Source organism: Motacilla alba, chromosome 14 (genome assembly GCF_015832195.1).
Source record: "Motacilla alba alba isolate MOTALB_02 chromosome 14, Motacilla_alba_V1.0_pri, whole genome shotgun sequence".
NCBI classification, from domain to species: Eukaryota; Metazoa; Chordata; class Aves; order Passeriformes; family Motacillidae; genus Motacilla; species Motacilla alba.
The window spans coordinates 4,096,981-4,122,812 of NC_052029.1; the positions used below are offsets into that span (position 1 = coordinate 4,096,981).

Consider the following 25,832-nt stretch of genomic DNA (forward strand, 5'->3'; position numbering starts at 1 on the left):
AGAAAACTTACTGCTTTTAGAAAGATTTTATCTGTGCTGTCCTGATCCTGTGTGGGGTTGCTCAGCTGAGTAAGAGCTGACTAGCAAGGCTCAGCAGGAAGGGGAATTTCTCACCTATCTGCCAATCACTATTCACGTGTTCCTCCTTGCCTCTGAACAACAGAGGAAAAATGGGTTTTGAAACTTGGTTATTGAGCACTACAAAGAGTAAAAGGCAGTGAAAATGGACTGCAGTATTTTTCATTTTTAGAAAATAATTCCAGACATCAGAGAGGGATTTTATATAACCTGGTAATGAAGAATAGTTCTTTTTTTCTCTGGGCCCCAAGCATTCCGCATTACTGGAGCTGGAACATGACATGTACAACAAGAATGTATGAAACCTTTAAGATTTTTTTTTTTCTAATACCTAGGTAGCTGTTGAACTTATTTTCTTTTCAAAAAGAAGTGATTATAGACATATTTCCTATATAATTAGTTCAGAACTATCAAATAAAACTAAAAGTTGCTCATCTTCCTTCCCCATTCTCCCTGTGAAATGCCAGGTTTGTCTTCTTTCTCAGGGAGATGGTTATTTAGATAATGATAGCAAAGCTATTTAAAATGCAGACAAACTCCTTCCTTGCTTTTTTTTTTTGTGTTTCACTCAATCCATTTTCTATTATAATCCCTATAGATATGGATATCAATCCTTTCCCACACCCCCATTTCACTTATCTTATTGACTTGCTTTGAGAAAAACATTTCCTCTTTTTTCTTTCTTTCTCTGTAGGTTTGGTTTTGCAACTGGTTTGGTTTGGGTTGGGTTTTGTGTGTGTGTTTTCAGTTTCTTTTCTCCTAAAGACAGATGGTGGCAACACTGTTCCTTGTAAAGCAAGGAGAAAACAGCTGGTGAGGTGCAAGGAGAGGCCAGACCAGCACTCCATGGCTGTTTCCAGTGCTTCAAAGTCTCCCTTGGCTTTCCAGAGGAGCTGCTACATAAACTAAACACACAGTTATCTACCCTCTAACTGTAACAGTAAAAAAAAAAAAAAAAAAAAAAAATTAAAAAAAAATCACAAATATACTAAATTTATAGCATAGTACAGATGCAGTACCTTTCCTTCTTGGGTTCCATATTTAAATCCATACTTAACTTAGGAAAAATTTGTTGCAGTCTAATAACTATAAAATACTAAGAGGAAATAAAATCAATGTTGGCCCCAGCCTTAGAATGCAAACCACACACACACTCGCTAAGATATGGTCAAATAGTGCTTACTCAGGAGATTCAGCTCCAGGAATCGAGCAGCACTGAGAACCACCATAAAATATGCAGGAAAAGAAAAAAAAATCTCTTTAATAGATGCTCACAATTTGTTGTTTTTATAAAATCAAGGTTTTTTTTTTTTTTATTATTCCCTTTAGGTAGAAAGAATTGTCATGATTGATATCTATCAGACTTCGATGAAAGTTGCTTGGTGGTTTTTTCCACTTCTTTGCAGTGTTATTAATCCCAAGTCTCCAGGTTGCTGAATGTACACATATGAATTACAGTGTTTCAGGAATCACATGAAAGGCTTTGGGGAAAAAAAAAAAAAAAGAGGGAGGGGGGGGAATAACCAACAAGACATCTCCATGATGTATTTGAAGTCTGGCTTTATTTAGTAAATAATGCTGTGCAGTCATTTCAATGAATTATTGCTCCTTCCTAGCATGGGGAGCATGCGCTGAGCGAGAAGCGCGGCTCTCCCGCCAGCCTGCATCTGTAACCTGTCACACTGCTGCACGCTTGCCAAGGCAGAGTCCAGAAGGAGGTTTCCCATTTTTACAAGAGGGCATTATCTTCACCAACCACCAGACAGAGGTTCAGTGAGAGCTCAGACTGGGGAAAAGGGAAAAAAATGGGGGAAAAAAGAACCAATTTTGTGGAAAGTCTGATGTTGTAGGATAGATTTTTGCCTTTATTTAGAATGGAAGGATTTTTTTTAATTACACTGTTAAAAATAGAGCTTTATTTCAAGAGCTTTACCATGTGGATGCCTTAGAGCCACTGAATCCCTGTGACTTGGGGTCTCCAGCTCTCTCACTGTCCAGTGGCAATTGGCTGCTGCAGGGTCTGGGGACCTGAGCCAGGTGCCTGGGTTGCCTGGCTTAGGTCCCTTAAAAACCCATCCCAGCAGCAGCTCAGCAGCTGGGGGTGTTTAGAGAAACTGTCAGGGTATTACTGAGCAGAACATCCCTGCAGAGCTTTCCATTGTTTTTGATGACCTGGCAAATCTGATGAAGGGCTGTCTCCATCACAGGGTTTGTATCCAGCTCTAAGTATGCAGGGATACCTGTTCAGCTGCCTGTTTCATCAGTTAAATAAGATTTTGCTGTCTCGTGACCTGTGTGAGGCTCTGTGTGACCTGTGCCCAGTTTCAGTGCTGCTTGGTGTGAGCAAATAGCAGCTTTTTCCCTCCTGTGTGGCACACGTGCTGTTTCCACGCTTTCAGGAATATCCCAAGGCCTTCCTGAACTTCCAAAATTTCAGAGACCTTCCTGCCATGCAGCAGACGCAAGACCAAAGCTGTGTTTTCTCTAGAGGTGCTCAGTTCCTGCAGGATTTATTTCTTTGTGTGAGGGTGGGTGTTAAATACCAGAAATGCAATAGTTTAGACTTATTTGTCTATGATGGGTATTACAGTGTAGCTGAGCCCAGGTCATCATTCTTAAGCAGAAGTATCTTTTAACAATGGAAATTAATTGTTATTTGTAATTGTGTGTGCCTGCTTGAGACACATCAGGAATTTTCATTTTAGTAATGAGAGACCCCTGTCTCAGAATATGCACGCTGAGGGGTAAAAGGCCTGAATTCCAGTCTCTAGACACAATTAGAAATCAAAACAATTGCTGTGATATACTGAAAAACAAGACAAGTAACCTCATGCAGAGCAGCATTCCCTGCTCTTTTAATTGCTGCTTATCCTGTCTCGGTAAGTGAGGTAATTGATGTTTTACTCTCAGAATTGATCTCGGTGTTTCAGGTAGTTAGCAGACTAGAATGCCTTCTGCATCATAGCACTAAAAATCATTTTGTCTCATAAACTAATCCCAGGCTCAAAAATGTGGCACACCTGAAGGCTCCCTAGCTTAAAAATAATGAGTTTGTTTGGACCTTGGGTCCACTGGGCCAGATTGTGATTAATCTGAATAACCACACAGAGCTGCACAGCACTGGTTCTGCTCTTTGCAATTCTCCTCTTCACATTTCTCCCTGAGGGCCACCTACATCAGAGCTTTGAGGAGCTCCAAATGATTTCTGCTGGCTTTGTTACTCCTGCTTCAGTGACAGTTGCTTGGGGTCACAGTGAGCAGGCTGAACAGGGGCTGGGTTTCAGTTTGAGCAGCTTGACCCAACAGCTCTCAGGTAATGTGCACACTCCTGCAGGTGTGGCACTCATCTCAGGGCCTTGGCTTCTCTTTGCTTCTTCATGTATGTTAGTACAGCATTTCTGGGAGGAAAAGGGAGCACAAAAAGAAATAATATGCAGATCAGAATACTTTTTGTAGTATTGCATGTTTATCTCATTGCAAAGTTTAGTGTAGGAAGTTCTAGAAATTCAGGTGTAAAAGCAACACAGGATTGTTCCAAACACTGGAGATGAAATGAATGAAAAGCAGAGAGTAAATTACACCTTGCTTGAGGCTACAGCTGTGGTGTATTGAACACACAAGCTCGGGCACCACACAGGGAGTGTTACCTGCATGCAAACGAAGGTGAAATGTTCCTTCTGAATGGTGTGTGCAGTTATTATATCGATCATGTGCACTGTGATTTTGGAATGAGTCATTAATACCACGGTTTGGTTTGTTCCCTCCTGGAATGGAAACACACAGACACACATGCAGGTAGAAGAGATGCTTCTCTCTCCCCCTCTCCATGTCTGTTCTATATAGAGCTGTAGGTAAATGTGACAAAGCTTGTAGATGGATTCTTTGTCCTTGATGACTTTCAATCTGGGCCAAGGTGTGGCAGAAAAGTGAAGATATGTATAGTTATGTGAAAAAAAAGAGGCTACATTTATTGCAAAAGAGGTGATGTTTAGATCTTTCATGTTTATACAGTAAAAAGTTTCTCTCTGCCTTCTCAAGGCACAAGGTTTCAGGTCACAGTTTACCTCACTTTGTCATAGCTCATCCCAAAGTTTTCTAGAGCTGTTGGGAACAGCACTTTCATGCATGAGGGTGGCATGCAATGTGCCATTGCAATTCTTTCAAAAGGGGTAGACACAATACAGTTCTGAAGCTACAATTTCAAGCTTGTTATCCTGGAGGTCATTGAAGAACGTGACATTTCGTTTGCAAAATGAGCCTGGCTGTGCACGCAGGTGCACGCACGTACACAAGTTTTAAATGTTTCCCTCTCCTCTGCTATTTTTAGGACAGTAAGGCCGTTGCTGTGGTCTCATTAAAAAGTGAAAGAAAGTGTTTAACTTTGTCAGCTGCACCTGATTTTTGCCAATGATTGCTCATTTTCTTAACAGAAAAGTAAAGACAACTTTAAATGAGACTTGCATGTTCAAGGTAACCTTAGCACTTCTGAGTGAGAAAAATACAGTGCCCTAATGGATGCTGTTATATGACAATCTCTAAATGTCTTTCATTATTAAGTGTCAAAGTTTTTTTTAGGCAAGCTTTAGAAATTCTTGGGAGGAATGTTTCATTGCAGCAAGCTGTAGCAGTGCCACTAAAAATATATTGCTAATTAAAGTTTATTGACAGTCCCTGTAATGCGTTTCTGGAACAAGTCAAAGCACTGAGTAGTTATTGAATGCCAGGCACTGCATCTTCTATAGTTAGTTAAGCTGTTTAGGAGAGGAGATTAAGGTACTCTGCCCTTCCGTCCCTGTGCAGTTATTGGCTGTGGCTCTTGTGCAGAATCAAACACTTTCCTCTCAGAACGCCAGTGCCGCAGACTCCAAGAAACTTTGGCTTTGTCACCAGCTGTTTCACTGGGTAGCCATGGACAAATGGGGACATCGGTTAAATACTGCTGGGGTCTGAAAGGTGCATCTCCTCAGGAAGGAAAAGAATTTGGGCTATTCAGAAAGCAATTCCTTCAGGGTGCAGTTCTTAAGTTGAGCAAGGGTGTGCAGAGTCTCTTGAGCTCAGTGTGTGGCCAAAGTGAAGGAGGTGTAAATCACAGCTGTGCAGTTCTGGTGTGGGACAGTGTGAGGGACAGCCTTGCTCAGGTGTGCTCACTCTGGCCAGCAGTGCTGGACAAGAGCAATCGTGGGTGTGGCTGCTCACAGCCTGTGCTGATGCCTTGGAGTGGCCCCCTGGAACAGAGGCTAGACAGGGTTAAGAGAAGAAAAGCAGGTATTTATTGAAGGCCTTCAACAGATACACCTTGGGCAGTCAAAGCCTCCCAGAGGCTGCACCCAGGATGGACGATGGGCACGAGTTGCTCACACAGTTATAAATTTGGTCCGTTTACATATCAGGGGTTAATTCTCCAATTACAGCTTCAGGTAATGAAGTCATTTACCCCCCCGACTCACTTTTGTTTATACTTCAGGGCCTGAGGCTGTGGTGTGTCCTTGGATCCAACAATCCCAGAGAGATTGTTTTGTCTGACCAAAATGTCAAGACAGGTAACTAAACTTTGTATGGAGTTCAGAGCTGTGCACTAATGCAGTGTAGAATTTGAAAAATACAAAAGCTAAAATCTTAAGGCATCAGTGCTTTACTGGCTTTGCTTGTATTGCTTATTTAGAATGATAGAATACATTGGGTTGCAGGGGGTCTTTAAAGGTCACCTAGTCCCAAATTACATCTGTGGTTTCTTACTGGTATCATGAACCTGGAAAACTCTTGGAAGTTGTTACATAATGATCCTTGGGTGTAAGCACCAGAAGCATTTGCACTGCCTTGCCACATCTCTGGAATACTCTGAGACACAGTGCATCTATGAGCAATTTTGTAAATGCAAGGAACAGGATTTATTCTTCAGATGACTGCCAGAAGAGTTTTACTCTTCTTTAAATCACCAAGTCTAAGCTACTCATTCAGTAGTGTTCCTCTTCAATTCTGTTGCTGTAAGCAAGGGCAAAGTACTGCCTCTGGGAATTAAGATTTACAGTAGAAATCAGAACCAAACCAGGGTTTTTTACATGGGCTACGAGTGAGTATCAACAGCTTTCCAGAGTGATTGGTTTGTGGCTCTGAGAGCCAAACATTCTGCCTGCTTGTACAAGCTACAGTTCCACTGAGGAGCATTATCTGAGTTGTAAAAAACTATGTAAAAATCTCCTTATGGCAGGCTTGGTCCTAGAGCTCATTAAATTTCTTTCTGCCTCCTCTTTCTGCTGATTCAAGCTTCTTGCACTCAGAGAAATGGCCAGAGGAGCTGTGGGATGGAGAGGGGCTAAGCCCTGATGCAGAGCCAGGTGGGCTCGTGCTGTGAGGGTAAGAGCAGCCCCAGTGCAGGGGGACAGACATGATTTACCCTCTGGGACTAATTGATTTAAAACCAAAGAAAAGGCACTCCTGATTTTGGGTGTATTTACTGAGCATCACACACAGGGTGTGAAGTTCTCTCTCTAAACTTCCCAAAAGCATAATTCCTACACATCCTTGCTGTGCTTCAGGGAAAGAATCTCACCTGCAGAGTCCCCAGCTTGATAAAGTAGAACAGCAAAGGCAACCTCTGCTTCTCTCCAATGATTCATAGCAAAAACCCTGGTAAGTGTGGCAAAGAGCACAACACTCCTGTTTTGATTTGTGTGTGCAAGCACAGAACCTGGCACGGCATTTCCAGTGCAAAACAGAAAGGTATCTAAATGTCATTAATGCCTTAAATTACCCCTATTGTCCTATTGAAAATGTGTGTGGATACTAATGACCAACTTTCATCTTGCATTCACATCCTTGAAATCCTCTCCCAAGAGCTAAAGATAAGCTGCATGTATGTGCTCCATAAATAACGAAGTTATCCACCAAAATGTCAAGTTTTAGGTAGAGTGATAGATGAGAACAGACTGTAAGTTTAATGCACTTCATGGTCTTCACCTCTTTTTTGTATTCAAATTTTACTGACAAGAATATGTATATAAAGTACATGTCTGTATCTGTGTCTATAAAGAAACAAAACCCACATGAAACACAAAAGAAAAAAAATCAATAGCTTGATTAACCAACTAAATTACACTATAATAGGATGCTATTAATTATCTATCAGCTTAAAAACAATCCTAGAATATAAATAGTTGTTAATATTAAACATTCCAAGGTTTTCCTTTTTTTTATCTGCAGATGAATAAAGTAAGTTTTGCAGATCAATTTGTTGATGATTGATCTAAGAGGTTAATACTGCAGAATGACCATTTAGTATGCTTTGGATCACTTCATATAAAACCTACTATTTTAAATATATAAATACACCCATACACACACAGAGCCTTTCACTTTATGACACTCTGAAGATTAATGTTTTAATTGGAAAAAGAGCAGCTCTGAGGAAGGGCACAAATGCAAGCCTGGATATCTGTCAGTTCATTGCTTCTTGCTGACCTGGCAATATCTGGTTTCTCAGACCAGTTCCTTCTGTAATGACCTCTCCAGCCAATAATGTGGATCTGCCAGATAAAAGCTGTGTTTTGGCTTTTTTGTAATTCGTCAAGCATGGGAGACTGTGAGAACTTGGCTTATTTTTATCAGCACACGAGCACAGCGAGCAGGCTTGCAGATGTTTGCTGATAGCACACAGGCCGTGTCTGTAGGAGCAATTTGTAACAAAGCTGGCTTTGGTAATTGTCTGGAAATCCATGCCTGTCTCCAGTGATATCCTCATTGTCAGGGTGCTGTTCTCTCCTCTGCCTTGAAGGGTCTTTGAGTCGTTACCTGCAGCTGGAACAACTGCCACCTTAATAGGCTAGTAGTAATTATCTAGAAAAAATTCTATGTGAAGTGGAGTTTTTTACTTCAACCCTGTTTTAATTTTACCATACATTCTTGGCCTATAGTTTTTAGTTGTCATCTCTGTCTATGATCTTTACTTCAGAAAACCTATTATGCAGCACATCAGATTTACTGCCTTGTTTGGGTAATACAGACCCTCAGAATTCAGCAGTACCTGATACTCAGATACTAATTAGTATCTCCAGTTTCTTCATTCTATATTTACACTAGCTTCAGAGTTTATCACTTAATTGGTATTCATACCATTATCTGCTTTTTTTTTTTTTCCTGCAAAGTCTTTAAGGAAAGCAACTTTAAAACCCTTTTCCCCAAAGGTGCAAGATTTTACAAGAGTAAATTCTTGTGAGAACAATATGCTTATGAAACAAGAATTGTTTGTGCTGCAGTGAGTAGGGTAATAGCTGTAATATGCCAGGCTTGGTTTGGGCCTGTTTGCACTGTAAGGTAACAGACTTCAATTCTATACTGCTTGCTGCTTTAACATCACAGTATTTTTAATAATGTTTTTCATGGTGTCCATTTATTCTTTGTAGTGCATTGCCATCGCCTTCAGATTATTCTGTATAATATTTTCTGTGCTATGCAGGGAAATGAAATGCTCTATGGCCAGTCCTTTATGAGTAAAATGAGTTTATATTTAAATACCAACCATAGATCACGTTTTTCATGGGATTGCTCCATGCAGAGCATACATCCAGAATTTCATCTTGAGGCTTTCTCACACAAGTGTTTCTCTTGAATGATACTTGTAAAAGATATTTCTTCAAGACCGTTTCCCTAATTTACATTAAAGTCCTGTATAAGGTAGTTTCCAGAACCTTAATGTCCAAGGGTTGGTCATCCACAGAGTGTGGATCCAGATTAAACCCAGCACTGTCCTGGTCTGCACCATACCTTCCACAAGGTCATGGCAAAGACCCACAGCTCCCAAACTGGGTTTGGAAAACAGGGAATTAATTGTGTCACAGGATGTGAGCACGGAGAAAGCTGCAGTGCTGGCTGCTCCTCTGCCACCCTGCAGGGATTTTACTCACAGGGATCTTGGAAAAGGAAGAACTTCCAGGCTGTGCTGCAGCACCTCAAGTTTCCTTGAATACTTTCAGGGAGCCAGAGGCAAATTTGGTCTCATCTCTGCCTCTGTGATCTGCAGCATGCTTTGGGCATACAGGCTCAGACTATTAAAAAACAAAGAAACCGAAAATTAAAGCAAAAAAAAAAAACCAAAAAAACAAAACACTAAACCCAAACCCTCTGTTTTCAGTAACTGTGATGTTCAAGCAATATAGAAAATCTTGATGAAGGAACATCTTATCCTGCAGCTAAGTAAAGGTGAAAATAGGACTTAAAGGTTTCTCAGTTGGTTAAAGGAGCCATTTTGCAAAAGGAAATAATTGCCTACAAACTGTTTTAAAGTAAAAATCTTTAAAAGTGTTTCTCTTTTATTTTTGGGGATTTTCTGCTTTTCCTTGTCTCAATAAAATGGTCCTCTTTGGAATATGTTGCTGATTTGAGGACAAAAAGAAAAGGAGAGTGAGAAAAGCCTATAAAACTATAGATTATTTTTTATGGATGATGAGATGGTCCCCATTTGCATTTACAGCTTTACAAGGACTGTAGCACTAGGCCCTTTTTCTTTTTTTTGATGGAAATGCTTAATCTGAGCTCAATGGGCCATAATAATTGCCTGTTTCTTCCAGTAGAAATAAACCCACTTGTATGTGACACTTGAAACCTTAACTCTGCTTAGTATTACCCACGGAATTGGAGACAGTTCTTCACCCAAATATATTTATGACAGCAGCACCAGTCGATATACAATACCCAGCCAAGGGCATTGGAGAATAAATCAGTCCCTCCAGCCTCTGCTGGAGCACAATAACTGATGGTGGTAATAAAACCCCAGGAAATTAAAATTCTGTGCATGCAAACACACATACCTAGCCAAGAGAAACCCGAAGCTCTCTGTTCTGGAAAGAATTTGCATATGCATAGACATATACATTCTGTACCCCTTTGTGTTAGAAACACAATGGAACACAAAGCCTGTGGGTTGTCAGCACATTATCGTCTCGTTAGACTGTCCTCAACATTTGGGGGCTTTCAGGAGACATGTCCAAGAAAATTTAGGCACCTTGCTGTGGAAATGGACAACCCCAGCTACTTCTTGAGGAAGAAGTAGTGATATTATGTGTGAAAGCTTCTAGGTGTTGCTGTAAGTGACTACCAAAGGCTCCGAAATCCCCGTTTCCAGTTCATTTCATCCTGTACATTTATGCAATTACTGGTATTTTTAATGAGTCCTCTGTGTTTGAGCACCTTGGGCTCTACTTGGTGGCTTTGTGAGCTCTTGGGATGGATGTTGTTTCTTCACTTGTGTTTTGGGGTTTCACATGTAGTACTGAGAGGCAGTTTTAGATTAATACACAATATTATTTATACATTTATATACAAGCCTGTGCTTTTCCCACATATTAAATAACTTGGAGTATTATTTCTCTTGAATTCTGCAGGGCAATGAGATAATGAACACTAATAAGTAACAAAAAGATGCAGTCAAGTGACTGTTTCCAAATGGAGCACAGCAGTGCATGCTGTGTGTCCTTGTGTAGCACAGCCTTTTTGTGTAACGTGGCAAGGAACAAACCCAAGCACTTAATTTTTGACAGAAGATTTTTTCCAGTCAGATGAGTGTCTAATGAGAGGAAAGCACTGGCAGATGGATTTTGCAGATAGCATGGGATGGTATGGACTGTCTCACAGTGCCTGGTGAAACACAACTGCCACAACTGTGAGAGGATAATCTGTGGTTGGATTTCAGCTGTTTAATCTATGTATGAACGAGGAGAGGTGATTTCTCCATCAGATGGTGAGCAGTCACCCGTTGGGAGGTGGGTCCTGGTAAAGGCCCTGTGACTCTGCTCATTGCCAAGCCTTGCTCACCTGAATCTCAAGCTCCACAGTTCCCTGTGTAGGTACTGACTGTAATATTCAAAACAGGCATATTGTTGAAATTCTGGTAATCATATTTGCTCAGTCCTTTTTGAGGTGCAGAAAGAAAGGCAGCAATATCAGGGGCTTTGTCATTTACCACGTGTGTTTAGTTATGGTAAAATATCTAGAAGTTAAAAGACATTAGATGTTCGGCTAATATTTTTCAGCCACTGGGACTGAGCTCTTTTTCAAATAACCTCAATCCTGAAAATATTTTGAATTTGAAAATGTAAAACCTATACTTGGGAATGTTGAACAGCTACAGAAATGTTCTTTAACATTTAAGCAGGCACTATCTGTAAAGAACCTTATTACCCTCCTGTTGTTCTCTTTCCCCAGTCACCTAAGCCCTTTATTTAAAAAGACACCTCACAAACCTGACAGCAAAAACCCTTCCCAGGTGGACTGTTGGTATTCCCTAACACCTGCAGCAATGCTGTTCTCTCAGTCTGTCCATTCATGCTGAGATGGGTCCCATTTTCCTCAGGGCTGGGGGCTGTGTGTCTGTATGAAGAGTGGATAACTGATTAATATATTTAACAGATATCCAGTCTCCCACCTGCTACTGTTACTTAAAGAAAACAAAACAGACTTCCCCATTCTAGTCCTGAACTCACTGGGGATTGACACCAGCAGGTTGCACAGTATTTCCAAAGGGTCTTTTTTGGTTCAAAAGGATGGAGCCTGACAGCACAAGTTTCTTCAAAACTGCTCTAAGTTTTAGTCCTATAAAGGAGCCTGTAGTTTTTTTTCAATTTCTTTCCTTGATAAAATCTTTTAAAGGGAATGAATCTTTTAGGCATTCTTTCACTCAACTCATAGTATGTGAGAGCTTGACACAATGACACTCAACATACTGACCAGTCCTATACTAAAATAAAGAAACAGTTAATTGCATATGGCTAAATCCAGAGTCATAACAGAGTAAATTTAGGATTGAGAAGCAGTGTATTTAAAATTGCGGGATGTGCACAAGGTTTGCTTCTAGGCTCTCTTGATCATTAATTAAATATGTTATGGCTTTCAGTTTTTCTCATTTATCTGTACAGGTTTACATATTGTAAATGCATTATTTATGTTTTCCCTTAAGTGCTCAGTACTGCCAGGATGTTTCTCTTAAACTGGCACAGATAACAAAAAAGACAAAATGAGAGAGCAAATTTGGCACTGGTGAAATGCTCAGAGAGCTGCTTGTGTTCAAATGAGCCTTTCCCAGATGTATTTTAATAAACTTGATCTGACAAATAGAGGGCCAGACAGACAGATGGCATCTGTGTTTAAACTATGGAATTTTTTTGTTTGTTTCATTAAGGTAAAGTTGGTTTGTTTATTTTTTTCCCCTTTAATCTCGTCCTAATAATGCCTTATCACTAAGCCTTGCTGCTTTTTTTTTCTGGAAAGCTCCTAGGATGAAGGGTGATGAGGGAGCTGTCCAGGTGGATGTTCACTCTGAGGGAAGCCAGCTCTGAAATGCATTTTGGTGTCGTAGCTAAAACACAGTCTGGAATCAGCCATTTGCTGAACTTTGAACCAAGGGGATTGTCACCACTTGTGTGTCCCGTCCCCCTGTTGTTTTTTACCTTTCTGAGTAAACTGAGCATCATGGAGGTGCTTGAATCAAAAAATAATTTAAAATAGTGTTCTCACATTCATATGAAAGCTGCTTGTTTAAAATGGATGGTTTTCTTCTGTTGATTGTGCTGCCAGATAAGGAGGAGCAGCTGGATGTTAACATGTGGTCATCTTCTTATTCACTTACACTTTGCCCCTCTGTTGTATTCTCCCACTGTTCATAAACACTTCTTTCCCATCTTAAATAATATTTCTTTGCTGTCTGAGATGTTAGGTATTTTATGTTTCAAATTACAGCAGCAAATAGCTGCTAACTAAAACACAAAATTAACTATCTGCTTAAAAGTCAATAACTATAACCCTTGTTCCACTCTGAGTATTTGATACATCTTTTTTTTGTTACCTTAGAAATTTCACCTTTCTTGCATTCCAAATCTCCTCTCTCGATCCCACCACCAGAGGTTAAAATCTCTTAACACAGAAAACCTAAATAATAAAAAAGACCCTGAACAAAACAACCCAAACTCATTTCTGACTTGGACTAGATGATCACTGTAGGTCCCTTCCAAGTGAAATATTCCATTCTATTTATTTTTAATCAAGGTAAAGAGGTTCACGTGGAATTCAGATCTGAAATTAACTCTTGAGACTGATGCAAGCACCCTTACCACGTGGACTAATATAACCTTAAAGTGACTCATAAATGGTGTAAAGTCATGAACTTTGGAAAGTGGAATTGTTAGTCTGCAAGTGACAGTCACTTCAGCTGTACTTAATTTGACTCCTTAGGGGAATTGTAATTAGACTTACGCTGAATCCCTGTACTTCTTGCTCCCTGCTGGGAACTTCAAAGAACATTTGTTTCTGTTAGGTTTGTGTTTTCATGCAGGGGCTCTTGTAAAATTCTGCTATACAAGTAGAAGGTTAAGCCTGCAATGTACTTGTTAGGACTCCTTCTGTGCTGAAAACCAGGCAGTTTTATTTTGTTTGTAGTAACCTAACTTTGACTGAGAAGTTGCCATTTTCATTATCACCACAGAGTAAAAATATCTTATACAAATGAGCATTGGTTGGTGTTTTAACTGTTTCCAAGTACAAAGTAATGATAAGTGTATTCCAAACCTTTGAAGATATCCTCAGAAACATTGCATCCAATTTCATGTTTTGTGGATTGTTTGCCACTACACTAATGACAGAGCTGACAGTGATGATGCTTTCAAGGCTAATTATACTCCCTAATGATTCTAAAATTATTCTAAAACAATTTTTTAAGAAAACCAAACCAAAACCCAACCAGACACAAAAACCCTCTCTCCACGTGGACAAATCAACAACCGAGTGCCTTCCTGAGCAAAGCTTTGGCAGTTTGGTCCCAGAGGTCCTGGTGCATGGCTGAGTTACACCGCTGGGAATGGGTGTTTCAGGGCAGGTGATGTTCCAGAGCTCTTCCTGGAGGATCCTCTTCCTTCTGGCAGAGTTGGGATGTCCCAGGTTGTGCTGCCACTGTCACAGGGAGTGAGGTCCTGCTCAGCCAGCAGCTCTCGCACTCTGAGCAGTGTTTCTGGTAAATCTGGTAGAGCACAAACAGCAGTATGAAAAAAAATTAAAATAAAATAGGCTGTGGAATCAAAAAATCTTCAGAGTGACTTTTACACTGGATTAGAGCTGGATGTTTTCATAGGAAAGTGTTTTATCACCTGTTTGAAGCTTCTGTATCTTTATTCCTGAGCTGTGCTGTGAATTTATCATGTATTAAAGCAGTGGGATATTCACAAAAAAAAACAGACTTGTGATGTGACACAAAAAGGAGGAAAACTTCTTCCTGAACTGGACTGCCAATCAGGTGTTTAAAATCTAAATAATATTCTTTTCTACTTCAGGTTTTTTTGTGTGTTCTGGTGTTAATTTCATTTTGACCTTTGTAAATTTAAAATATAAGTTAAAAAAATATTTTTTTGCAGTAATGATTCTGTGTGGGTGCACAGGACAATACTGTCTTTAGATAAATGGCTGCATTTCCAATATTTATATGTGTAAGACAGATAGATTAGCAGCTTTTTTGTGGCAAGAATGCTATGCTTTCAAAGTTATTTTGGCATTTTTTTTCTTCCCTTATAGAGTTCAAAACAACAGATGAGTTGTGAAAGAGAACAGCTAAGGGTAAGTGCAATGATATGCAAAATGTTCTGTTTCTTTAAAACATAAGCAGAATTTAGTCTGTGCTATTGACAGATGAATTACTTAAGAGGAACATATTTAGTTCATTTGTTGCTTGTTGGTAAATATTGCACATCTTTCAGTATAAAGGAGCTAGATAGATGCAGGTTTTTTTCTGTAAAGTGGTAAGATTTGGCAGTAAAAATCTTCAGTAAAAATCTTTCCCTCCTCCTGGGACCCCTGACACTCAGTGAGCTCCTCCTGCGCTCCTGTGCAGCTTCAGCAGTGCCCAAGGTCACTGTGCTTCCCAGATTTCTCTACTCTGAGATTGTTTCCAGCAAGAAGTGGTTATCCTGGGATTTTATGTTGTGTAGTTTCAGAGAGGAGCCAGTGGCAGGGCTGCGAGGAGCTGTTATTTCAGTGTCTGTTGGTTGTGTACCATCTAGAAGGAGATGGAGTTCCTGAGCCCAGGCTGCTGACCTCTCCAGTTTTCCCCTTTTCCTGTGTTAGAGTGACTGTGTTAAACAGCTTTTAGTCTCTGCTGCCTTTAAATGCTACAGATCCCTGAAAATGCTTTTCCATTGCAATATTTCTTGATTGATTCTAGTATTTGTTTGGGAAACTATAAGAACCTTCCTTAACTAAAAGAAAACAAAAACAAAAACAAAAAACAAAACCACAAAAACCCAACCAACCAAAAGCTTTTTGGTCATCTGAGTGTTGCTTAATAGACCTACATTTATTGATAGCACATGATGAGTATTTACTTGAAATCCCACATGCACGTAGAGAGGGAGAGGCAGGCCTGAAGCAAGGGTAAGTTTCTATACAAACAAAAATATTGTTGGAAATAGAAAAAGCAATTTTTTATTTGTTTGTTTGTTTGCTGTTTACTAAGCATCAGCAGTGCCTGCATGACTTACAAGTATAAAGAATATACTTGTCTTAAAGTACATTGTGCAGTGTTCTTGCTCATCCAGCCATTCTTTAGATTAACTCCATCAACATATCTAGATGCTTCAGCTGGTCCTCACCACACTTGTAATGGGATTTTTGGTAAACAAGTTATGCAAGAACAATGCATCACATATTGTCCTCAATTCTTTTCTTGCTGCCATGTGACTGCATTGCATTGTACTGGAGCTGGAGTGACAAAGCTTTGTTTTATCAGCAGTCATGTCTCAACAGAGCAGCTGTCACAGCTAAAATATTGCAATAGTACCTGAAGGACAAGCTTTCCAAGAGGTAGCAGTGCCTTGAGAACAAAGAAAGTGTTCATTTCTTTTTATTGTTTTCATTTTCTCCCTTGAATGAAGGAAAAGATTGTTTTAAAATATATCTTCAGGAGGCAATGAGCTCTTTTTTCAAGTAAATTTTTGTGCTTTTTCAAAGCACTGGATAAGATGTGGTGCAGTGAAACTTTCATGTGTCTTTCTATTCCAGTATTACACATTTATGTCTAACAATGAGCTCAGTGCTCAGGATGCCTCTGTGGCACAGCAAAATGTGACACCTAACGACAAAGCCATGTCTCTAACCTACTAAATTTAGCTATTCCACAACTCCTCTGATGTTCCTGTCCCACTAAACACAGTTTCCAGTGTAAATTCTGCTCCTGTCCTAGAGATCCCCCATGGCTTTCACAGTTTATCTGCTGTGACAAAAGGTCACACTGAAATTTCAATGTGTTGTGTGGACATGTTGCACTTTGAGCACAATGAGGGTGTCACTTGACCATTCTGCCACTTTTAGGTTGGCTCCCTAACTGAGCAGTGCTGTTAAAGAAATGTTTCATGGCCTGAATCAGGTTTTGCAGGCCTGCAGTATTTTCTTTTGGGGTTTATGACCCAAATGGGGTTTATGACAAGTAATTGGATGTGAGTCTCTTCACAAAAAGTGGTGCTTCATCCCAGCTGAAAAAATTTAAATAGAACAAGGAAACAGGAGTAAAACAGCCAAATGCCAACATCCTGTTGTTTGTTAAACCAATTAAACAAGATTATTGTTAGGTCATCTAATAATACAATAAAAAAATAGAATATCTTCCACTTCCTTGCTAAGTTTAAGATGAAAATGTCTGCCGCTCTCCTTTTTTGGTGCTCTAGTAATTCCTTAGCCTAGGAGTCATAAGAAGTGTCAAAAGAAAGGCTTGTTAAAAGCATATTAGTGTAAATAAGTAATTAGCCATTATGACGCCTTGAGAGGCTGACCTGGCACAGAGGCTGGACAGAGTTAAGGGAATAAAGTAGGGATTTATTAAAGGCCTTCACAGGATACACCTTGGGCAGTACAAGAGCCTGGCTGAGGCTCTGCCCAAGATGGACTCTGACTCACGAGTTTTCACACTTTTCTAAGTTTTGGTCCATTTCCATATTGGGGTTGATTGTCCAATTCCAGCTGCAGGTGATGCAGTCCCATCCTCCCAGTCTGCTCTCCTCAGTTCCTGTTTGCCCTTTTTGGGCCTGGAGCTGCAGCGGTGTCCTTGGTTCTGGGCTGGAAAAGGATTGTTTTGTCTGACTGAACTGTGAGGAGAACTTTGTATGAAGTTCAGAGTTACACACCAAGGCAGTACAGAGTCTGGAAAATATTAAAGCTAAAACTTGAGGCATCAATTGTGTGCCTATAGAAAGAAAGATACAAGTCTGACCAAAAATAATTTCCTAAGACATTTCCTCCTCTTATCTGTTTCACTGGCTTGTAAATTCTAAATGCGAAGCAACATGTCACTGTTCTGGAATAAAAAGCATTTAGAGTAATGAAAGTCATTCATATTAGAGCCTCTGGCCATTATACATTACATTTATAATGAATGATAATCCTAATAATTAAGGAGGCCTGTGCATTTTAACCCTTTTCTACTCAATATTTGAACTTCACAACAACTACCTGTGTGTAACTTATTTGCCCTGCCAACCTGATTACAGTTCCCAGGTAAACATTAATGTCTTTACTTGAATGATTTAAATGAGAAATGATACAAAACCTATGGGAATTTTATCTCTGACAAGGCTGGTTGGGGTTTTTTTAATTCCATTTGGAAAAATAACATAACCTAACTTTGGTGCATTTCCATTTGATTTTAAAAAATAAAGCATCAATGCCATTTTTCAAGTTTTACTTTCTCTTGGCAGTGATTTTCATTACAACGTCCTGCCTTGAATAATAATTATTTTCATGTTTCTTAATGCCCTTTTGCTTTCTAATCTGGTGTCACTTAAATCAAGTTATACTAAAAAGAAAAAAAGTGTGTTTTAAAGGCAAATTGACTCATCAGTATTGCTCTCCCCACCTCCCTCCACACACTGCACTTCATCAGTGTTTCCTTTAAAGAAAATAATGATGCTCTTAATTCCCTTTTACTGTGTTTTGTGGTATCCAGTCCTGGTTTATAAATCTCTTTTTGGACAGTCACAGCCTCTCCTCCTCTCTGACTCTCTCCTGCTGCCCCTTGCTGCTCACGAGTGGCTCTGTGTGGTTGGCATTCTGATGCATCAGAAATGACCTGTAAAGACACAGAACTCACAGCTTGCTCAAAATCCCTTAAAAGTTCTTTTCTGCTTGTATTTCAGTCTGAAAAACAGACTTTGAAACACGCCTGGTCCAGGTTATTTAAGGCTGTGAAGGAAATTGGGATATGCGCCCTAAGCAGAGATTATTTGGAGTACATAAAGCTATAAATAAGGGCAGTGACAGCTCAGAAGTCTGTCTGCTGTTCCCACTGAACCTTCCTTGCTGGTCCGACTTGAACCTGGGGTGGTACTTTCTTATCATAGCTGAAGGACATGACTTAAATCTACAGAGTAACTTACAGCTTACAGAGCTTTACCCAACCTTCAACTCATCATTTCTTATTTTGTACGATTAATTCAGTCTAACTGTTTAAAATGAGGTCCATGAGTTGTGCTGTAGAAGAGAATGCTTTTGGTCCTGATGCAGCCACACCAGATGAGCTCTCCAAGGTGGGCAGAGAGCAATTTTAAACTCTAATGTTGGGAGGCTTTATAAATGTTCCTGTGAATACCAATGAGGTCTAATGGTAAATGGTGTGATTAGCTTCCTTGATGTGAAATTCTAAGTGACCCAGTTGTTGCTCTAATTAACAGCTTCTTTCACATGTGCTTATTATCAAGATTCATTATATGCAGCCAGAGTTCCTTCTCTGCTCTGAAATACGGGCAGGGCAGGCTCTTACTGTCACCTTTTATTTAATATCAACTTTTACGTTTTTATAGTGTTCTAATTTTCAGGGAGACAGAAAGAAGTTTTGCATTTAATACTGTTCTATTTGTCTTGTCTCTTATGTCTCATTTTTTTTCTTAAGTGAAAGAATGCGCAACATGCAGCAAAAAATGTATCAAAGTTACACCAGGTAGAGAGAAAACAAAAGCAAATGCAGTGATGCCCACCATAATTTTTAAGCAACACTAATCCTCCAGTATTTAGCTTTATTTCTGTCTTTATTCAGTGCATTAATTTATCAGGTTTGTAATGTGCTCAGCTGTATTGATAAGGGCTCTTGAAACTTTTTAAAATAAACTTTTTGAAGCTCATTGTTGTGGCATTAGCTTTCTCCAGTGATTAAGGATAGTCCAGTGACATTTTTGTGTCCAGTGTTCCTCTGATGCTCTAAGGAGTTACATTGTGATTCAGTGATAGTCACTAAAAACTTTTTAATTGGTTTGAGCTGAGCAAAACCAAACAAATGACTGGAGAGAAGAAGAGAATGAGAGTGGAAGTGGTTTGTGAAGCAGATATTATCTCAAGGGTTTTCTGGAATTGCTCAGGGTGATAGCAGGGCAGTACATATGTGGTGGCTGGGCAGGAATCTCTGCTCTCCATCCACCTCTTCCCACACTGGACAGGAGGCAAAGAAATGGGTATGAGCTTGTTTTGTGAGCCACTGAGGTAATTTTACCAGAGAGCAACATGTAATTCCTAGCATTTCTGCAAAACGGGACAGCTGGTTCTGGCCAGTAATAAAAATGTCACTTTTTGCCTTTGCTCTGAAAACCCTTGGTCTGCGTTTGCAAACACGTGTGTTTTGCCTGGAAGGGAAGTCTGGAACTACCCAGTGTTACACGTCCCTCAAAGGGAAAGGGGTTCAAAGGGGAGATAGCTACTAAAGTTGGGTCAACCCAGTGTTTACTACTTATCCTTTCCTTAGGAATTCACATGTGCTGCATTTGATGTGCCAGACTAGTGGCTTACAGCTATCCTGCTGTAGATCCTGTAGTTATTCTTGCAGTGAGCTGTGTTCTTCCTCCCTGTAGGTGTAGGTGGAGATACAGGTAGGTGAGATCAATAAGGAGATGTATTTTCGGTTCCTGATTTGTATCACACATTGACATGCAATGAAATTGGAGTATTTTCACTCAGTGTCTTACCAACTCTATTCCCAGAGGTTCCATAAAGAGTAATACACATCACAGCTCAGGAAAAAAATAATCTTGGAAATGAGATCTAAAAAAGACTGGGGAGAAAGGTTAATTGTAGGGATGTGATTTCATTTAAATTTTAACTTAGCTTGAAATAAACGTGTGCTAAAAAAAGGCAACTACAAAAATGTAAATTTCAATTGCAGTCTTGCTCGGCAGTTCTGCTAAATTTTAGGAGCCTTCCCAACTATAGTAACTCATCATGTTGCTACATAAAACTCCAATTTGTTGCTTAATATTATTGCAACTTAAAACAATAGCAAGGTAATGAAAGCTGTTGAGGTTCATGTTTCAAGCTCCATGGCCTCTCGCCACAAGGATTGTGTTCTCTTCAAATGCTGGCTGCTAATAGGGCCCTTAGATCAAGAGAAGAAAATGTTTGCAGCGCTTTGTTCCACAGTGGTGCCACTCACTTCAGGCTTCTTTGAATTCTTTCAGGAATAGTTAAGAGGCCTTTAGGTAATGTCCTGACTCTGCTCTTGATGGAATGCTATTCAGAAAACTTTCCATTCCTGTCCTGATGTTGTTTTGGCATCACTCTCTGAGAACAGCAGGCAGAGGCTTTTCTGCTGTTCAAGCACCGCTTTCTTTTGAATTCAACTTGGATTTTTGCACAGTCAAGGATTTTCTCTGTGTGGTGCTTCATAATTGCTGGAACTGAAGGACCACAGGAATTTTTGGTGAGGCTGAAGCAGTGCTTGCACTAAGTACCTGTCTGGTTCGGGTGACTGTATGGAATTCAGCAGCTCAGTGTGTGTTTAAACTCATCTGTATGTCTTTAATCTCATCTGTACTATCTGTACACAGAAACCAGGAACAGGGAATAGTTCACTAGGGGTAACGAAGGTTCAGGAAGTGGTAAATTTATGAAAGGACAGAAGGTAATATATTTGGACAGTTTAAGGGCTGCTGACACAGTACCCACAATAAATTCAATCTCCCAGTGCTGTCTTCCTCCTGCTGCACAAACATGAGCAGTGCCCAGTCCTGGATCCAGTCAGGATTTGGGAACAGCTTCTGCACTCAGAACAGCAACTTTGGTTCAGACTTCTGCAGTGCCTGCACACAGCTCCTGCTGCAGAGCACTCGCTGTGAGCAGGGATGCTGTCCTAGAAAAGAAGAAAGGTTTTCTTGCTTAGTTTGTGTTTGTTGAGAGGGAGCTCTTTTTTCACACAGCTTTTGTAGTTTCTCTTTGATCATCTGGAACCAGACCTTTGAGTGCACAGCTTTAACAGTGTTTACACTATCCTGACTTATTATTTCAACCTCTGCTGTTGCTGAGGCAATTTGACTGGCAAAGATCATGGTCTCTTTAGTGTCACACCTAATTCAAGCAGGAAATGCTATCTAGTTTACAGTGAAATTTGGAGAGTTTGTAGGTTTGTTTAGTTTTTTGGGGTTTGTTTGTTGTTGTTTTTTGTTGGTTTTGGGGGGTTTGTTGTGGTTTTTTTGTTTTGTTTCATATTTTTCTTGGCTGATTTGGGTTTTTTGCAAGTTTTGGGTTGCTGTTGTTTTGTTGTTTTTTTTTTTTCCCAGGTGTTTCCACGAGACCTTTCTGGCTTGGGTGAGGGTTGTGTGGCTCTGCATGGGTAGTGCATTTGGCTTGAACTATTTACTTTTCTTTTGCACTTGGGCAAAAAAAAAGTGAAAACCCAGGAAAAGCTTTCCAGCTGCAGGTAGTTGGGCTGTATTTTTAACACCCTCTTTGGTCCTTCTGCATGGTGGATTTCTGTTCTCATTTACTCATATATAAAAGAACAGACTGAGCAACAAGATTTTTAAAGGAAACAGGAAAGGCATTGAAAATATGGCAGGAAATGAAAGAAACCCAAACAAATTTACATGAACAATCCAAACAATGTGGTAATATAGGGACAAATATTCACTTAGCCACATTGACTTCTTGAACCAGTATTGTTTCAAGTAGAGAGAATGAAGGAATATTGATTTTAATACGGCTATTGTATCCTTGTTTTGATGTTAATGGTCTTTTTCTGTTCTAGAAAATCTTTCTAAACTTTACTTGTTTAAACTGGTCAGGTATACTACTCTATAAAAACATTTCATAATGCTTTTTTAAGTAGCTGCCAATTTTTTTCAAAGCACCAAAATTACAAGGAAAAATAAATTCACCTTAAAAAAAACCCCCACAAATGTATGAATCAATATTAATATGCAAATATATACATAGTAGTATGTAATTGTATTATACATATATATAAATACAGTTAAGGATCCAGTCCTTCTGATTTGGGGTTGACATGCACATGCACCACACTGTTGGATAAAGAGTGAAATCTTGGTTTTGGATAGGCCAGGATTTTAGAAGTCTGTGTTTGTTCTTAGTAGTCTGTATTTGTTCTTAGTCTGGACATTTTTAATAGTAAGAATAAGTGAACTGTAAGTGTGCTCTGTTCTATTCTGCAGCAAGATCCCGACTTGGCCTGAAAGCCAAGCCTTTGTGTTGAACAGGAATGGCTTTCTTGGTACAAAATCCCAAAAAACCCCACCATGTAGTCCCTAGGAAGCAGGATAGAGAAATAAAAAGAAGCTACACTAAACACAAAAAAAAAATTGCGTTTCATCAGGCTGACAATAATTTTGTGCCATCTTGAAGTTCTGGGCTCAAGAAGGAGCTATACTTGGTGTTGGAAGACGAAGTACAGGATTTTAAAACCACCTGTAGTCAACTAATTTTTCTTTTTTTCACAAAGGCTTGCAGCAAAAAAAAATTGTTTAGGAAAGAAGCGTATAATCCAGAGTTCCACACTTTTCCCTGTGTGGGCCTGGACTGGCTGGAGAGGTGGAGCCAGCTGCAAGGTCCTGCCCCTTGCCTGAGGCCATCCCCGATATCAGCCGGTACTGGGGGACAGATTGAGAAATGGAAGAAATCCCGAGCTGGTATTTTCATGTTTGTAGCATGGTATCTGGAGGATCCATTTTATGATCCAGGAAGTCGAGAAAGGCAAAAATACTCTGCTGATTTTTAGCATCTTTGTTGTTTCTCACCCCTGGGAGAAGCTGACCTTGTTTCGGGAATGTTTTCTTCTCCACATCTGTGTGCTGTTGTTGTGTATTTTGAAGCTTTGATCACCTCTGTTTTCTTTAAAGACAGTGTGGCTCAGACAGGGAGAGGGAGATATAAAACCAAAGTGCATCAGATCACAGGCATTTTCTGTGCTCCACTAATACCAGAAATTTGAGCCCTTCCTGTGGAGGAGTGGCTACAGATGTATCCCAAGTATGCAATCAAATGCCACGTAGGCTGTTCTTCATAGGTAATGGGCAAAAATACAGATGCACTCAGTGCTCACAAGTTCCATTTCCAGCATTTCTCTTTCATGCAGTAGTTATCTCTGCCTTTGGATTCTTAAGATCTCTTTGAGTACAGCACTGAAAGTAAAAGAAGTGGTGTTCATCTCAAGGTCACTTTGGTACTTGAGAGCAGCTGCTCTCCAAAGAGCACATAATGAATAGTTTTATTACCTTTTGGTTGGTTTTCCCTACGTGCTCTAGATTGCTTCATATGCTATCAGCTCATTCCTCCTTTTTTTCTTTTTTTTCCCCCTCTGAACTACTCCTTTCTACAACTGTTTTCATCCTTGTTAAAAATCATTTATATAGCACCGTAAATTACAGGCACTTTACAAGCAAGGAGTAAGATACTGCCTTTGCCCCAAATTCTTTATGGTTCAGATACATCTTTGAGATCTGCTGTACCTTTTTTTACTTAACACACAGCCTGGGAATTTTAAGGTAGATTGCATTAATCTCCTGTTTTATTCCCACAATTTTTCGTGATCAAATAATGGTGAGGGCCTTTCTGTGATGCAGATAACCAATCATCTGTTTGCTACTTCCCATAAAGGTATTGTAAACATTCTCCTTACTGAGAATTCCAGGCACATACTTCTGTGCTCATACACTTCCATCTAAAACCTGTAGGCACTGGAAAAAACAAATCCAGCCTTTGGATAATTTAACTTCCCCCTCGCTCTTTTTTTCTTGACACTCTACCTGGCATTTCCCATTTTTTTAGAATGAAATCTCACAGGAATTTTCATGTGATGTTGCCAAAGTGCCCAAGAAAAAACCTGGCAGCATGATCTTTGAAAAGTTAGTTTATTTTTTGAACTTTTGGCTCAATTATTAGGCTCCCAAATCCAGGATATCTCATAGCTCATTTACACTCCTGCTTCAACTAATGCAGATATTTAAAATCTACTTGTAGCTGTCACTTAATTTGAAATTAGGTTGTTGTTTTTTTTAAGTTTGCCTGGATGATAACAGTCCAAAACACATTAATGGTCTGTTATTTACTATTCCACCTTTAAACACAGATTTTTTTTTTTAAACCCAAACGAACAGGCATAAATCTAGGAAAAACCCCATAAATTCACTTAACAATCTAATTTTTCCTAAGCTCTTGCAGTGTGCAGGTGTTGGGTGCTGGGCACCTTCCCCTTCATATCCTCAGCTGGAAATGTGGAGTCCACTGTGGGATTGTGGGGGTTTCTTTCAGTTATGATAATCTTGTATCCAGAGTATCTATTTTATTCTGAGAGACAGGAAAATATTTTTAATACTAATCAGTGTTAAAAATATGTCAAAACTTTTCTCGACTCGTTTGCGTGCAAATTTTGGGGTTTTTTCACATGTTGACATCAGAACTGAGCAATCATGGTGTGCTTGCATTGCCATGCAGTTCTTTCTGGTTTGAAAACCAGATGTAATGGTTGAAAACAATTAGTCTTCCATATTTCATTCAGTATGTTAATATTATAATTCTGAACAAAATTTTTAAAAATTTTTTTTTCACAAATTTCTTTGAAAACGTATTAGAGACTCCAAAATAATGCATAATGGTATTAGGTTTACATTTAAATCTCAGGCTTTTACAATTTTTAGAGAACTCTGTGGTTTACATGATACCAAATATATAATGATGTGAAAAACATTGGGTTTTATTTAAAAGAAAATGGTTGAAAGGAAAAGAAAAATTCATTTTTTAAATTGATTAATGAAAATATATTTCCATGTCTTGTTCAGAATCATCCAAGCTTTATTTTGAAAATGCTGGTGAACACTGAAGTTACTAAAAAGAGATTAAAGGTCAGTAAGTGTGCATCTGTAATCATACTACCATCAGTGTGGCAATATAATCTAGAGGAAATTCAGTTGAAACAAAGATTTTTTTATTTACTGGAATAAATAACAAAAGCAGATTGATGTTGCTGTGTGTTTTTCTGAACTAAACCCCACCCAAATGCTTGCAATGTTTATTTTGCTGTGCTGCTGGCACTAAAGCATGGTATTGATGCACTTGAAATGCATTATGTGCAGCACTCAGCCTCTTCCCTGCTTAGGCTCCTGCTGGAGGCAATGGCAGTGCCTTTCCTTGGCCAGGTGGAGGAAAGAATGTAAAATTCTTGGAATTGGATTGGAATTTGGAACATAGAAATTGTCTTCAAAGGTGTGTGTCAGGCAAAGAGAACTTCAGTGTATGTTTAATTAGGTGTTGGTGCTCCCTGAGCTCAGCGTTTGCATTTCCACAGCCACGGAAGGGTTTAATTCACTTTTAATTCAGTGAGTGAACGTGGAGACCCACTCAGTGTGCAGGGAGCATCCACGTTCAGGGCTCAGAGAACACCAAATACCACCTCTGAGAAGCCAGATGGGCTTTCTGCAACCTGATCCTGCAGCCCAGAGTCTCCCTGCCTGTGAAGGACTGCA

The 25,832-nt window shown here is 39.6% G+C and overlaps 1 protein-coding gene across 33 annotated transcripts in view; it reads left to right on the top strand.

Moving 5' to 3' along the window:
- RBFOX1 (RNA binding fox-1 homolog 1) overlaps positions 1–25,832 on the top strand; it is a 1,167,310-nt gene that overhangs the window by 787,008 nt on the left and 354,470 nt on the right. For 28 of the 33 annotated variants that reach the window (XM_038151507.1, XM_038151462.1, XM_038151474.1 and 25 more), the window contains one exon: positions 14,626–14,667. The exons of the other annotated variants lie outside the window; for them this stretch is intronic. In XM_038151507.1, coding sequence (XP_038007435.1) covers positions 14,626–14,667 — 42 coding nt within the window. The remainder of the gene's footprint in view (positions 1–14,625; positions 14,668–25,832) is intronic. 33 annotated transcript variants of the gene reach the window in all.